Here is a 15,679-nt window from a genome sequence, read left to right as displayed (position 1 = left end):
CCTCTCCCAGCTAACTTCTACAATCTGGCTTCTCTCTTAGCCCCTGAATTGTTCTGTGTGGCCTCAAACTAATTCCAGCAATCTCTTCTAATCTTCTGGCTCCTTCTCATTCTCTGGCTCATGTGGTCTTCACCTATGTCTAGCTTGTTCTCTCATTCAATCTCTATAAAACTATCCCAGTTAAACTGCCTCCTCTTTTTCATTGCATTGTGCTTTAAGTACCTTCCCTTTCCTCTCTCTTCTCCTTATAGTTGGACTTATCTTAGTCTGTCAAATCTTCTCTGATTCCTCACTTTCTTTTTCTGCCACTCAATCACACATCACTTTCAAACATGCGTGTTTGTATTCCAGCAGGATCACACAGACCTAAAAGGTCTTTGGATGTGATCTCTTGCCAGAGCAGCCATGTTTCTGAATGAATTCCTCTACAAGGCCGATACTGGGCATTATCCTCAACTCCTTTGCTTTGAGGCAGAGTCTCCTAATCAAACCCAAGCTCATTAATATAGCCAGTCTTGCCAGCTGCTCCCCTTAAGGATCCATGCTTCTGCCTTCCAAGGCAGAAATTATAGGAGGTCAGGCCAACCCCTTAATTCATGTGGGATTTGGGGGATGTGAATGCCAGTCCTCATGCCTACAGGCAAGAACTGTAATCACCGGGGTGGCAAATGCTTTAACCACCTGGCATCTCCTGTTGGCACTTCTTTATCCCTTCGTGGGGAGCATTTGAGTCTTCCCAGCATCTCATTCCTCGAGCTTGGGAACTTTCTGCAACATGGCTGGTACGAAAGATGGGCTCATGGTGAGTTACCTCAGCTTTGTGTCTTCCTTCTGTTCTGCCTTGTTTGATCTGAAGACATCCATTTGTCTCCATTCTACAAAGGAGATTTTGGATGCAGAATTCCAAGCTGACGAGGCTCTGGCTTTGGGCCCACCCTCCCCTCCAGCGTATTTGGCCCATTGTCTTCCAGCTCAGACATTCTGCTGGGGGTTGAACAGCCTCTTAGAACAGCCTCTTCACACTGCTCACTCTCTGATTTGGGTTTTTGGCACCTTGTCTCTGATCTTGTATTTATTCTACATTGGATTTTTCTGAGTTTCTTAAACTTACAAGTTTAAGCCTTCGAGGAAAACTGGACTGTTTAGCACTTGTACACTCACAGGTTCATACACACTTGTCTGAACACACACACACACACACACACACACACAAATAGTGAATTAAAATTATCCTGATCAGGAATCCTCAAAACGTGGCCATGTTCCTCAAAAACAACAGAAATAATAATAACAAAATAATTTTTGTCATAACAAAACTTTGGGAAATTATCAAAACTCAGAGGAGCCTCAGCGGATAGGTAAGTAAGTTTGGCATGGTGTCCTGAACACAGTCTGGAGAAAGGACCTGAGGTGGGAAACTGAGGAACCTCAGCCACTAGAAACACAGAATGAGTTAGCAGTACACTCTCCCTAAATGATGTAAAAGGGTGAGCTTTAGGCAGGATGAAGAAAGTAAGTCTAGGTTCAAGGAAAGAAGAAGAATTGGAGAAGGTAGAAGGGGAGGAAGAGGAAGAGGAAAGAGAGACAGACAGACAGCTAGGGTAAATACGTAGGTTTCTAGAACAGGTTGATTACTGCATAAAAAATAATTTCTCGTGGGATTTTAGATTATATGTAAAAATCGAAGTATATGGTGAACGATCTCACAAAAGAGATGGTGAAAGTACTGTCACAAAAACCACAGCTTTCATCTTAAAGGGAGTAAAAGAAATAGTTTATTCTGGAGTCATTTTGTGTGAGCATGGCCCAGAAGCACTGATTACCTCAAATTCCATGTTCCTACAGTTTCATGAATTTTTTTGACTTTACAGAAGAAAGTCATACATTCAGGCAACTTTAAAATACACTGGTGGGGACATCAGAGAGGCGGGTGCAGTAGACAGGGAAGCTATTCCGTGGGCTCCAGATACTGCTATCCGATGGTGCTCAGCTTTTGGACTGGTAGAAGGTCCACAAGGTTTTAATGTATTTGTCACAAGATGCTAGTTCCACACAGACCTGGGTAAGGAATGGCTGTGCCAGAAGGCTAGAACTAGCCCAAGATAAGGAAACTAGCCTTGGCACCTGCAACATTCCAATCTCTCCACCGTACTGAAATTCTAATCAGCCAATCAGTGTCGGCAGACACAGCTTTTCAGTTTGGTTCACAGCGCTAAAGCATCCTGCATTGCTATGGGGGTGCAAATGCCACATTGCAAGCAGCATGGCCTTTACAACAGGACTGAAACTGTTTCCTTTCATAATGGGATACGAGGGAACACTGAACACTAGAAATAGTCAAATAACCTAAAAGCAAGAACAGGCAAAAACAAACAAACAAACAAACAAACCATGCAATATCCAGCTTAGAGAAAAGACACTCAACCACAGTTTATGAAGCGTGAGTTAAATGTGCCCACGAGAGGCTTGCTCCTAGTGCCCAATGTGTTTGAAAGTCAAAGGAGAGAGAATACTAGCCTAACACTCACCAAAAGAAACCGAGTGTCAATGGCCTTGAGGCCGTGCAGCAACGCTCTGCAGCCAGCATCGCACTGGCAGGCATCTCAGCATTCTGAAGCATACCTTAGCTAATAACAGATCCTCAGGGTAAATCACCCGACATTAGCAGAACACAAAAGAACCTTGCAAACAGACCCACAGACACCGGATGGACTGTGGAATGAGCAGGTGAGACACTGATAACAGTCTAGAACTTCTGAAAACTCAGGGAGCCCAAGAGATATCCTTAGGAAACTATACCTGCTTCTGACTGGCAAGGGCTAGGGGTCAGTTTGCAGCCACTATGTAGTCTGGGTGTGGCTACCTGTCCTAGGAATCCAGCTGTTCTCTGGCCAAGGCTGTTGCTGGAACACACAGAGAGAAGTATAGACTTCTGAGGGTGTTGTGGGCCTTAGACCAACAAAGGGAGGTGTAAAGGACCGCCAGACAAAGCTGGTGGCCCCACTAAGGCATCAGGAAGCTTTGGGGAATAGAGAGCTCTGGAATCACTTTTGGGGGTCACTGCTCTACGCCTCCCAACTCACTCTCCATCATGGAGGCTTCAGCTGCTCCTCAGAGCACTTCCTGAGCCCCCAGTGAGGAGAACCTTCATTCCGAGCACAGAATCTGGTCAGGCACTCGGAGGACATCATGGGTAGTTCATGTCAACTTGATATATGCTAGAGTCATCTGAAAGGAGGGGACCTCAACTGAGAAGGATGCTCTCATGAGATCAGGCTAGAGGGCATTTTCCTAATTAGTGATTGATGGAGGAGGGCCCAGCCCATTACGGGTGGTGCCACCCCTGGGCTGGTGGTCCTGGGTTCTATAAGAAAGCAGGCTGAGTAAGCCAGTAAGCAGCACTCCTCCGTGGCCTCTGTATCGGTTCCTGCCTCCAGGTTCCTGCCCTGTCTAAATTCCTGCCCTGTCTTCCTTTGATGATGAACAGGGATGAAAATGTAAGCCAAATAAACCCTTTCCTCCCTGAGCTGCTTTGGCCATGGTGTTTCATCTAAGACAGCCCCATAGTGTTCAAAGGCTTTATCTGCAATTGCTCTAAACGGGAACACGGGGTGAAGACACTCGAAAGAGCTCTTGATCCAGGTCTCCGCCACATCGTGTGCCTTTCACTATGAGCATGTCTCTGTTCCTCTTACTACTTCTTGCCTTAAACGTGGATTTTTCCCCCTTCGTGTAACTTCCCACGGTACCTAAGAAAGATCTTCAAAGATCATACAAAGCAGGGTCCAGGGCACCCTAGAGGAATTTAAAGTTACAGGAGGGAAGAAAATATTTACCATTTGATGTTTTTAAAAGTCTAGCCACTTGCTTTGCTGTTATGATCACTGAGCTTGCCTGTCCTGCCCAGGGCCTGCATTGCTCACTGGGCTGGGCATCTTGATCGGGCCCATCCCCTGCCTGGGAACAGCACACATGATGGGGAGTTGATGGGAGGGGCTGTCGATCAGAGGGTGGACTGTGCTCTTCTAGGAGGAGAGGGACAGCTCTCCCATACTGACCAAGGTCAGATGTCCTGGCCTCCAGGAGGGACTCAGGACACAGGGCTGAACTATTTGGGGTACTGCTCTACCCTCAGAGTGTAAATGTTTTCTTGAACAGCATGGGTTCTGTGGGGAGGTGTTTGCAAGGGGCATGGGAGGCAGTGGGGGCTCATTTACACTCTCTCCTTACAAAAGCAGAGGCCTGCTTCTACTGTAGGTCATAATGGGCCCAAACTTGACCTACAGTAGATTCTCTGTACCCATTGGTTCTGTAGCTATGGACTCAAGCAAGTCAGGATGAGAAGTACTGGAAAAACCATGTCTCGGGTGGCATGTGCAAGCCTTCATCATTTGTCATGATGTCCTAAGCACTGAATTACAACAGCTGTTTACCCAGACAGTACACCTACAGGCGCGTGTTTGTGTGTGTACATATGTGTACATCTCAACCAGATGGCCCTTCCAGGACTCCTGGGTAGGCCAGGTATCCTCCACATTCTTTTATTCCACCAGTTCTCATGGTCCTGCTACCTGCCAATCGCTGTGAAAGCCTCACTGCACACGCGTCCTTGAAGAGGAAGAAAAGCTAGCCACAATGGAAGAAAAGACCTGAAAGGACAGCACAGGAGACAGAAGGGCTGGGAGGGACAGACAGAGTCGATGACAGTTGGGCAGGCAGGGTCACAGGGGGCCACAGGAGGCCACAGGAAGCAGGGTCAAAGAGGCCATAGCGTGAAGGGCCACTTGGTGGAGAGAGGAACTGAGGGTGTGAGGAGAGGTGCAGACAGGAGAGGATCCACGTGACAGGCAGGAGAGAAGCAGCAAAAAAACAGATGCTGGTCTGGGTGAGGAGTGGGGAGAGGGAGCTGGTGTGGAGCTTGGTGAGCTTGGGGAGTAGTGGGGAGACCTGAGGAAGGAAAAAGTGGTGGCTGGAACATGCAGGCCTGGAGGGCCATGCTGACTGGCTGTGCCACATCTGGAAAGAGGGAAGCCACTGCTGGCTTCCGAGCAGAAGGATACTCACTGAAGGACTGCTAGGATGCTTTACTGAGAACAAACTATAATGGGACCAGAGCTCGGGTAGGCCAGGGATGAGGTCACTATAACCATGAGATGATGGAGAACTGAGGCATGTCACAGTCCAGACCAATACTGAGTGAAGCCAACAGACCTTGATGACAGACTGGATGTGGATGTTGGAGGAAGGCAACATGAAGACTACAGGATTCTAGCCTTGAGCATCTACAACAGACCCTTGGTCCCTGACAGCAGTACAATGATGTCCTGGAAGGCTCGGTATGTGGCTCACAGAGAGGTCAGGAGAATTGTGGTCTGGCTCTCAGGCTGGAGAAGCAGCCACTGAGCTGGTGGCTAAGGTGCACAGAGCCCCTAGGTGGGAGTGAGGACCCAGGCAAGCCTTCACAGCCAGCTGTGTGCGCTCAGCCTTTTCTTTGCCATGTCTTCCTGCCACTTCTTTTGCTCTCTGAATGGTCTTGGGTGGACCAGTGCCATGACTCTGTGATATAAGCTGGGGGCACAACACGGTGTAAGCCCATGCTTCAGACTGCCAGGTTTCCGGGTGATGATGGGTGCTGGGTACATAGGGTACAATCAACAGTCTAGGGTCTGCCCTGTGAATCAGGTGACTGGAAGCCAATTACCTCAAAACCTCTGCAATTAGCCTCCCACAGTCACTTTCATTCTGCTAAGCAGCTCTCAGCAAGTCCTTGGCGACTGCTTACAGCGTCCTAGTTACAGTCTTTGTTGCCACATAAAACTGCAAACCAAAAACAGCTGGGGGAGAAAAGGGTTTATTTGGCTCGCAGGTCGCAGTCCATCATCGGGGGATGGGGGGAACATGGCAGAAACTCAAGACAGCAGCTTGATGCGGAAACCACGCAAGAACGCCACTTACTGAAGCCCTCTCTTTAAAACTCTTCTTTATTTGGGGTGTTTAGGCCTCTACCTCCCTTCCATCAACCCCCCGTCCTTAAGTAGGAGAGAGAAAAGGTTAGCGGGAAGAGAGGGCCCAGACCCCTTTACTTCTCCTGGTTATTTAGGATCAAGGGGTTATTTTAGGACTCTGTACTATAATCTCCAGTAAGATCCAGTCAGCAGGCTCCTCCATGTTGCTGGGCATTTCTCTGTTTGCTCCAAACTGTCACACCATCTCTGGTCTCTGGTCTCTCCAAACTGCTGCACACTAGACGCCAACACCAAATGCCACTACAAACACCAAATGCCATGCCACACCGAACACCACCAACCTTCTCTTTCTTGGTTCCCATATTTATACTCTCAGGGTCCTAGACCACGCCTGTCTCCGTGCTGCACATGGAAGGCCCATTCCAGCTGGCAGAGATCACGCTCCACATGAGACGGTTCATGGGTATGGGCAAACTATAGCCCAACTAAAATCCCACATTTGAGATTAAAACCAAAGCATATTTTCATAACACACGAAGAAAGCAAAACTTCCATTACAGCTTACTGGCTTGCTCCCAGGCCCGCAGCCAGCTGCCTTTCTCAGGGAACTCATACCCACCTGCCCAGGAGCAGCATGACCCCGGTGGTCTAGACCCTCCTACATTAGCAGTCAAGACAGTGCCCCACCAACATGACCCCAGGGCAGGCTGATGGAAGTGAGCCCTCTCTGCCCTCTTCTGAGGTGTGTCAAGTTGACAACAAAGATTGGCCCTCATACTAGTCACTTGGTCCCCAAGCTGGGAATCTGGAGCCATCTGAACCTTTCCTTTCTCCTGCCCCTAATTTCTCAGCCTGGCTTGACTCTCTGCCTTCCCAAGCTCCAAGCTCCAAGCCCCAAGCCCCAAGCCCTTAGCCCTTATGCTTAAGTATCGGGCCCTGGGCATCTTTGGTGTGTGTGTGTGTGTGTGTGTGTGTGTGTGTGTGTGTGTGTGCATCTGTATGTATAGGGGAGGGATGATGGGGTTACATGAATGCATGTATGTACAGAGGCCACATATAAACACAAGTGTCAATCTTTTGGTGCTATCTTCCTTGTTTTTGTTGTCGTTTTACTTCGTTAAAAGTAGGGTCTGGGACTTGTACTTGACAACTGGGCCAGAAAGTCTGTCAGGCCAGAAAGCCCCAGGGACCTGTCTATTTTCATCTCTCCAGTGCAGGGATTACAACTGTGTACCACCATGCCAGGCTTGTTACATGGGTGCTGGGGTGAGTTAGACCTTGGGCCTTCATGCTTGTGCGGCGAGCATATTTATTGACTGAGCTATGGTCCTAAGCATTAGACAGCTTTTGTTTTGTTCTGTGAGGAGAGAGGCAGGGGCAGTTTCCACAACGCTCTGACCCCACCCAGGAGCCCTAGGTCCTCCCACCCTGCCCCCACCTGCCTCTCCCCTGAGGTGCTATGAAAAGCCACCCCACCTGTCTCTAACACACCAGGAGGCCATTACGATGTCTGGCCTGGAGGTAGACACCATGCAAACAGCGGGCACTCGAGTGAGTATTATCTTCTTGGAGGCTGACTCCCCGGCTTTCTAGCCTGTCCGCATGGACACTGCAGGGAATGACGTGAGATGCCTTGCTGAGGAACAACCAAAGCGCTGCTAGCTGGAGTGCTCACTGTAGAATCTTAAGCAATCGTGTAAACTGGCTCCTGAAGCCTGTGCAGGGCCCTTCGAGCTAAGGCTTTTCTGGCACAAACTTGCCGGTTCCATAAACACCCTGCCTTCCCAGATTTCAATGCCACTGCTCACACACACACACACACACACACACACACACACACACACACACACACAGGGAGCAGCTCTGTACTCCCACCCCCTTGCACTGTGCCCCAATGCACAGAACCAGGTATACACAGCCAGCCCAACAGTGAAGCAAGAAAAGTTGTCTGAGAGGTTTAAATACTCAAACCAAGCCATGGCCATACCACAAATATTGTTGGAAGGAATTTGCCAAAGGTGGTGATTTGGGGCCCTGAGAATGCTCTGAGGCTGTTGAGTGACCCTGGAAATGGAGCGGCTCTGCCAAGCAGCACACCACGCATGCGGACTTTGGTCTGCGTGCTGCAGCCGGACCCCGTGCCCAGCCTGTGCCACCCGCCTCCTGGTATATTAAATGAACTGGTCTCTTGGTGGCGCTGCCTATGAATTCTTTTACTGCCCACCAACCAACCCCCTTCCCACTGTGAAATAAATGAGCAGCTGACAATGGAGGAAGTAGTATGCCAGTGGGATAGAACACGGGCCCAGGCAGGAAGCCGCATGGAAGATGGGATCTTACCTTCCGGAACTCCTCTGGGCTGATCTTTGCGTCAGGCTCCTTGCTGATGCTAAGGAACTGCGCTTTGAACACCGGGTCCTGCTCCTGGATACGTTGCTTGAGTCTATCAATGACTTCTTCCTTGGTCATGTTCTTGCTCTCCGAGGTTCTGAAATCACAGGTAGACAGTGCTGACGTGATGTCTGAAGTGGACAAACGTGCTCGCGGGCTGGGGCTTCCTTTCTGTGCCTGCCAGCTGCAGAGCCAGGACGGCAGTTTAGCATCTGTGGAAGGGTCAGCTGCCCAGGCATGGGGACCCGCTCATCAAGGGCAGTGCTGTCTTCACAATAATGCCCTCGACGTAGAGCTGGATGGAGATAGCACAAGCCTGGGCATGCGTGATGGTTAGTGTGTTTGGAATGGCCTAGAGACGAGCCACCGGGGACACCTGGGAGGGATGTTTTGGGCAAGCCCAGAGGACTGTGCTGGCTAAATGAAAAGGGAAGAACCACATTAAGTGTAGGCAGCACCGTGCTCTGGGCTGGGCTCCTGAGCTGCATAGCAAGGAGAGAGCGAGTGAACCCCAGCACGTGTCTTTCTCCGTGCGTGCAAGGTGACAAGATGCTTCATAGTCCTGCAGCCTGGACACTGCCACCATAATGGACTTCACATATGGGTGAAAACAGAATGCTTTGAGGCACCAGGGCCTATAGGGAAGCTTCAACCTAGACAGAGCATTTTGTAGTATAACTGGGTGAAGTCACAGGCCGCCCGAGGTAGATCAGAGACGCCATGGTTATCCTGAGTTGCTTTACAGAATCAACTTAATTCACGAAGTATATTTTGAGAGGGTGGTTGCAAGGTAATTCTTTCCTGGACCCCCACAGTCTCCCGGGCCCTGCTGAAAGGACAGGACAGCCATGGGACAGCCATGAGGAGCAGAGTTCCAGTCTTCCCTCCAGGAAATGGACAGATTAACTGCCATTGTTCCTTCTCCTGGCTTTAGGGAGACGTGTTGCCAGATATTGAAGTTTTCCTCTTAAAAGACATCCCGTCACCCCATGCTCAAGAACCCTGAAAACAAGAAGTGACAAGATGGCACCTCCTGGGTGTCCCCACTCCTGCAGGCTCGTGACATGCTATGAACAAGCAGTTAAAACTACACCTTTTCCTTAGACTGAACCAGTGTTTTTCAGAGGAAGTGAAGCCAGAATATCCACCAGCCTGGTCTTTTTTATAGTGTGTTTTGGGTGACAGTTCAGTCTGGCTATTGTTTTAACAGCTCCGCCATTCATATCAGAAAATGGTAGCTATGTTAACGGGCGGGCTTTACAGTACGTGTTACGATAAGTGTGGTGAGGACTAACTTTTGTGAGAGAGGAGATGTGGGTGCGTGCAGGCGCAGAGCAGTCACGCTGTCTGGGAAGAGAGAGTCCTAGACTGTCAACACTAGGGCAAGCTCCGCAAGTTCCCCAGCTCTGGGACTATCCCGCTTTCATTTCCAGAATTAGCAACTGGCTTTAATTTTTGGCAAGAGTGCAGCCTGCTCTAAATATGCACACCTAGCAAACCGTCCTTTCTTAGTTGATCACAACTCAGAGGATGCAGATATGACCACAGGTACCTACTGAGTGTCTATTCCAGCAAGGCTATATATATATATATATATATATATATATATATATAATTTTCTTTTACATTACTCTTATTTTACCCCTCAGGAAGATCCAACTGGCTCTGCTCCTTGGTTTGAGACTGTTCGCTTGGCTGATCCCTCGGAGTACTGAGTTCCAGGGTGGGCTGCGGGACACAGACACCGAGGCATAACAGAAGCTTCTTGTACAGGATCCTTCCCGAGGCTGAGTCTTGGAACTTAGTGGAGAGCCTAAAGTTGAAAGATTATCAGAGTGTGCCCATTAAAAGGCTAAGATTGAGAAAAATTTTTACTAATCATGTGTTGTTGAGTGTGTCTGTGTGTAAGGCTGTGCAACTGAAGTACAGATGCCCACTGAGGCCAGAGGCATTGGAGCTGGAGTTATGTGTGGTTGTGAGCAGTCTGATGTGGGTGCTGGGAACTGAACTTGGGTCCTCTGTAAGAGCAGTGTGTGCCCTTCCCCTCTGAGCCATCTCTTCAGCTCAAAGCTAAAAATTAAAAAGCTCAATCTCTGCCCAAACCTGAGGGGCGAGCAGCCTGACCAGGCCACAGAGGAAGACTATAAAAGACAGTCCTGATGAGACCTGATAGGCTAGGGTCAGAGGGAAGGGGAGAAGGTCCTTTGCTATCAGTGTTCATGGGAGGAGATGAGGGAGGGAGGGAAGGCGGGATTGGGAGGGACCAAGGGTGAGGCTACAGCTGGGATACAAAGTGAATAAACTGTGACAAGTAAAAAACAATTTTTTTTAAAAAAAAAAAAAAAAAGCTCAATCTCAAGTGTCTAGGAGAATGTGCCACCTCCACAGGCACTGTACATGTGTATACACAGAGACACACATGTACACTTAAAAATAAACCTTTTGAGAAATAATAAAAATAAATAGGAAGAGCTAGCAGTCCCAGAGACACAGATGGAGCCTGTGTCGCTGCCCCCTTCCCCCGGCACTGGGCCTCCCCGTGGATACTCAGCTGCCTCTCCATCTACCCTCCTTCCACGGGGATGGTGGCTAAATTACACACGGTGAACTCTTAGGCCTCTGCTGAGGGAGGACTCAGCAGGTCTGTGTGTTCCCAACATTATCCATGAGTGTTACGGAGGCGGCTGGGGAGAGGCGGGAAGTGGAGGACCTGGGTGGGGACTCACTTCACTAAGTGCTCATTCAGCAGGTACGGGCAGAACATGCGCATGATTTTCTTGAAGTTACTCTTCGATACGGTCCCCGTGCACCCGGGGTCATATGACTGCAGCAGGCCGTAGAAGTCCTGGAAGTTCCTGGTGATGGTGTCAAGCACCATTTCATCTACCTAGCCCGGGGAAGAAGGAGATGCAGCTGCTGTACTGGAAGCCAGTGTGCAGGTACCCTCAGAGCACACGGGGATGCCATGTGGTACTCACTGAATCCCAAGCCACAGGAAGAGGTGCCTTGGTTTCTGTAGGCGGGGACAGTTTTCTTACCTACGTGGACATGAGAGAAAGTTTTATCCGTGAAAGTCCTTCCTGAGGGGCAACAGGAAGTGTTAGGATCAGACTTGAAATCTGCTTCTGCCTGACCGGGCGGGGTTGGAGCAAAACTTATGAAACCGAACCGGATGCCGAGATTATAGCAAAGGAGAGGATGCAGCATCCCTTATGGGAGGTAGCAAACTGTGTGAAACGCTAGCGATGGCTCAATGGATGATGACAGGCTGGAGAGCCATGAATGTGACCTTACCTGTAGGAAAGTCAGGTACGGTATATAAAAACACATATCCAACCCATCAAAATGCATACGGTGGAGGTGTAAACTTTACACTCTGATGTAAGTGAAGTGTGTGTCTGTATGCGCATCATAGGGTTGGCGGTGTGTGCTTATACATATGACAGGTTTGAGCGTAGGCGCACACATACATGTCAGTTTTGAGAGTGTGTGCATATATGGCAGGTTTGAGTGTATGTACATGTAAAATACGACAGGGTTAAGAGTGTGCACCTATAACAAGTTTGTATATACACATATATAGGGCAGGTTTGAATGTCTGTGCACAGAGACATGACAGGTTTAAGTGTGTGCAAATATATGGCATATTTGAGTGTGTGTGACATGTCTGAGTGTGTGTGCATACGTATGTGACAGATTTGAGTATGTGTACATATTTATGACAGATTTGAGCTCATGCACACATATTGCAGGTTTGAGTGTGTGTGCGTATGTGTCACAGCTCAGGTTACATCAAGCAAAGGCTGTGTTCCCTGGCTGCGTGGAGAGGCTCCTCCCATGCCTTAGTTTGCTTTGGTTTGAAGATGCGCACAGCTGCTGTGAGGCCCGGAGGTAAGAAGTCCTGAGCACCGCAGCACTGGCTAAGCCAGGGTCTGCCTTACACAGGGGTCAGGGAAGTCACTGAGGACTCTCCACCTGAGGTTCCACAGCAACACTGCAGGCTGCAGCTGTCATCAATCTTGTACAAGATTGTTGTACAATCGTGTTGTGTCTTCAGGAGGTAGACTCTCTGCCCTTGAAGAGAGCCCATGGAGGTGGCAGCCACGAGCTGAACACTAGCTCAAGCTCCTATGCCATGCCATAAAAACTCATTTGATTTTGCTCTCAAGCACCAGTGGTAAACTGAGTCAAAGCATATTTTGAGGTACTACCTGGGCACATAGGTCCAATCCCTCCAGACCCATATGGCCAGATATGGGCACAACCAATGTCTTACTTGTGGGACCATAAACCCCTCCATCATTTTCTACAGTTTTCATGCTTAAAAAGAAGTGGTGTGTGTGTGTGTGTGTGTGTGTGTGTGTGTGTGTGTAAAGTCTTGGACATATCTATAAATCTGACTTAGCACTTCACACTTCTAGAGAAGCTATTCAGAGAAATCTTCACATATAAGTGACATCCTGTGCTCAGCCCAGCAATTTCCCTCCAAAGTGAAGGCAAATAGCCCAGCATTCTGACGAGGCCATATATGCAACTAATCTGACTTTTTAAATGTTCTTAAAGATCGCCAATGCTAATGGCTGCTACAGAGCCACTTATAATGAAACTGCCTACTTTTTCAGCCAGAAGCAGCAATGGCTGAAAGCTACTGGTATGAGTGGTTACCCCTGAAACTGTGTCAACTCAGGGTATGGGACTCTTCCCAAACATATTTCTGTTGTAGTCATTTTTTTTTTTTTTTTTTTGAGAGGGTCTCATTTCACTATGCAACCCTGGCTGGCCTGCTATTCCCTATAGCCCAGGGTATCCCCAAACTCATAGCGTTTCTCCGGCCTTGGCCTGTCAAGTTCTGGGACCGTAAGTGTGTGCTGCTGCCACCACGTGTGACTCCCAAATACTCCTGTGCGGGACCTGGCTGCGAGCGGAGCACCGCCCAGCACCTGCCACTTCAAGGCAGCGTTTTCAGAACCGTCAGGTGACATCCTCAATGTGCTCTAGAAAACAAAACTTAAACCAAACAACAACCTCTTAACTGTAACGTGAAGACATGAGGGAGGGCAAAGTCGGTGGCTCATTTAAACTGTATTTTGCCAAGAACGCTTGGCTTCCTGGCCTTGGGAGTAACCCAGCCAAGACCCTGTCCGTCGACACTGTCTGTGGCAGGAGTACCTTTGGGCTGTCGTCCAGCATTTCCAGGAGGGAGCTGATCCTAACTCCACCAGTGCCGTCCGGGTCGAACGCCTGCTTCAATTCGATGATTTCTGGATCAGTTAACCTCGCAACCATGCAGTTTAGAATGCGACGCAGTTCTTCCCAAGATATGTATCCACTGGGCATCTGAGCAGGAGAGTGTCAATAACATCAGGAATTAGGAAAATATATAGTTTCTACATCCACCCGAATGCCTAAGATCAAAAACTCAAGTGACAACACATGCTGGAGAGGTTGTGGAGAAAGGGGAACCCTCCTCCATTGCTGGTGGGAATGGAAACTTGCGCAATCACTTTGGAAATCAATCTGGCGCTTTCTCAGACAATTAGAAATAACGTTTCCTCAAGATCCAGCTAAACCACTCCTAGGCATACACCCAAAATATGCTCAAGTACATAGTAAGGACATTTGCTCAACCATGTTCATAGCACCTTTATTCATAATAGCCTGGAAACAACCCAGAAGTCCCTCAACTAAGGAATGGATACAGAAATTGTGGTACATTTACACAACGGAATACTACTCAGCAATTTAAAAAAAGGAAATCATGAAATTTGCAGGCAAATGGTGGGAACTAGAAAAGATCATCCTGAGTGAGGTATCCCAGAAGCAGAAAGACACACATGGTATATACTCACTTCTAAGTGGATATTAGACATATAATATAGGATAAACATATTAAATCTGTACACCTAAAGAAGCTAAGCATGAAGGAGGACCCTGGGTAAGATGATCAGTCCTCACTCAGAAAGGCAAATGGAATAGACATCGAAAGAGGGGGAAAAAAGGAACAGGACAGGAGCCTACCACAGAAGGACTCTGAAAGACTCTACCCAGCAGGGTATCAAAGCAGATGCTGAGGCTTATAGCTAAACTTTGGGAAGAGTACAGGGAATCTTATGAAAGAAGGGGGAGATAGAAAAACCTGGAGGGAACAGGAGCTCCACCAGGAGAGCAACAGAACCAAGAAATCTGGGCCCAGAGGTCTTTTCTGAGACTGATACTCCAACCAAGGACCATGCATGGAGATAACCTAGAACCCCTGCACAGATGTAGCCCATGGCAGCTCAGTCTCCAAGTGGGTTCCCTAGTAACTGAAACAGAAACTGTCTCTGACATGAACTCAGTGGCTGGCTCTTTGATTACTTCCCCCTAAAGGGGGAGCAGCCTACCAGGCCACAGAGGAAGACAACACAGCCAGTCCTGATGAGACCTGATAGGCTAGGGTCAGAGGGAAGGGGAGGAGGACGTCCCCTATCAGTTGCCTTGGAGAGGGGCATGGGAGAAAAAGAGGGAGGGAGGGTGTGATTGGGAGGGACTGAGGGAGGGGGCTACAGCTGGGTTACAAAACGAATAAACTGTTATTAATATAATTTTTTTTTAAAAATAGAAAATATATAGTTTCAAAGGCAGGAAAAGCCTTGTAGATGCTCAGCACTGGTAGAGCATCAGCTTCGGCCAAGCTGGGTTATGACTTGAAAAGAGATTTCGCCTATCACATGAGGCAAGAGCAGGGGAGGTGGGAGCCACTAAGACTTTCTCTAAGGCTCTTCCCAGAATGCTTCCTCTGCCAGCAAACAGGCAAGAGGTGGCTATAGGAATGAGGTCCTTTTGGGGGGCACAGGGTAACTCCTTCCGCAGGGTCTCCATGGTGTGAAAAACCCTCCGCCTCCCGGCCCCAACTGCTAGCTCTGAATTTCCCTGCATTTCCATTACAGCTTTCCAATTTATGCAGAATACTGGTTGGACATGTTTTTGGTATCACCAGTTTCAATGGGTTGCATAGATGGGCAGTCGCTGAGAAAGACATTTCTGCTATGTTATATAAAGAAAACCCTATAAGCAACACCTTTTGAGGCAAACACATTCCCATGGAATAGGGTGCTGTCGGTAAGTTAACTAAACACGAAAATGAAGACAACCTGTTTATGGGAGGACAACAGAGAGAGCCCCACCCCGAGACAGACATTGTGAGCATCAGCAGCAACCATCATTGACTGCCACAGTGTGGTAAAATGCAGGTCCAGAGGCTGAGAAGACAGCACAGTTAATAATTTTAAATTTTATTTTATATGTGTATGTATGAGTACCTGCATGCTCAGTTAATAATT

General features: G+C 48.5%; 1 protein-coding gene across 1 annotated transcript in view; it reads right to left on the bottom strand.

Annotated features, from left to right (window-relative positions):
- Efcab6 (EF-hand calcium binding domain 6) overlaps window positions 1-15,679 on the bottom strand; it is a 184,841-nt gene that overhangs the window by 62,556 nt on the left and 106,606 nt on the right. Inside the window, exons 13-17 of the mRNA XM_060388917.1 lie at window positions 13,527-13,694; window positions 11,336-11,395; window positions 11,084-11,244; window positions 10,000-10,170; window positions 8,307-8,454 (exon numbers count right to left, since the gene is read on the bottom strand). Coding sequence (XP_060244900.1) covers window positions 8,307-8,454; window positions 10,000-10,170; window positions 11,084-11,244; window positions 11,336-11,395; window positions 13,527-13,694 — 708 coding nt within the window. The remainder of the gene's footprint in view (window positions 1-8,306; window positions 8,455-9,999; window positions 10,171-11,083; window positions 11,245-11,335; window positions 11,396-13,526; window positions 13,695-15,679) is intronic.

The sequence above is a fragment of the Meriones unguiculatus genome, chromosome 8 (assembly GCF_030254825.1).
Source record: "Meriones unguiculatus strain TT.TT164.6M chromosome 8, Bangor_MerUng_6.1, whole genome shotgun sequence".
Taxonomy (NCBI): Eukaryota; Metazoa; Chordata; class Mammalia; order Rodentia; family Muridae; genus Meriones; species Meriones unguiculatus.
This window is presented reverse-complemented; position numbering and strand designations above follow the sequence as displayed.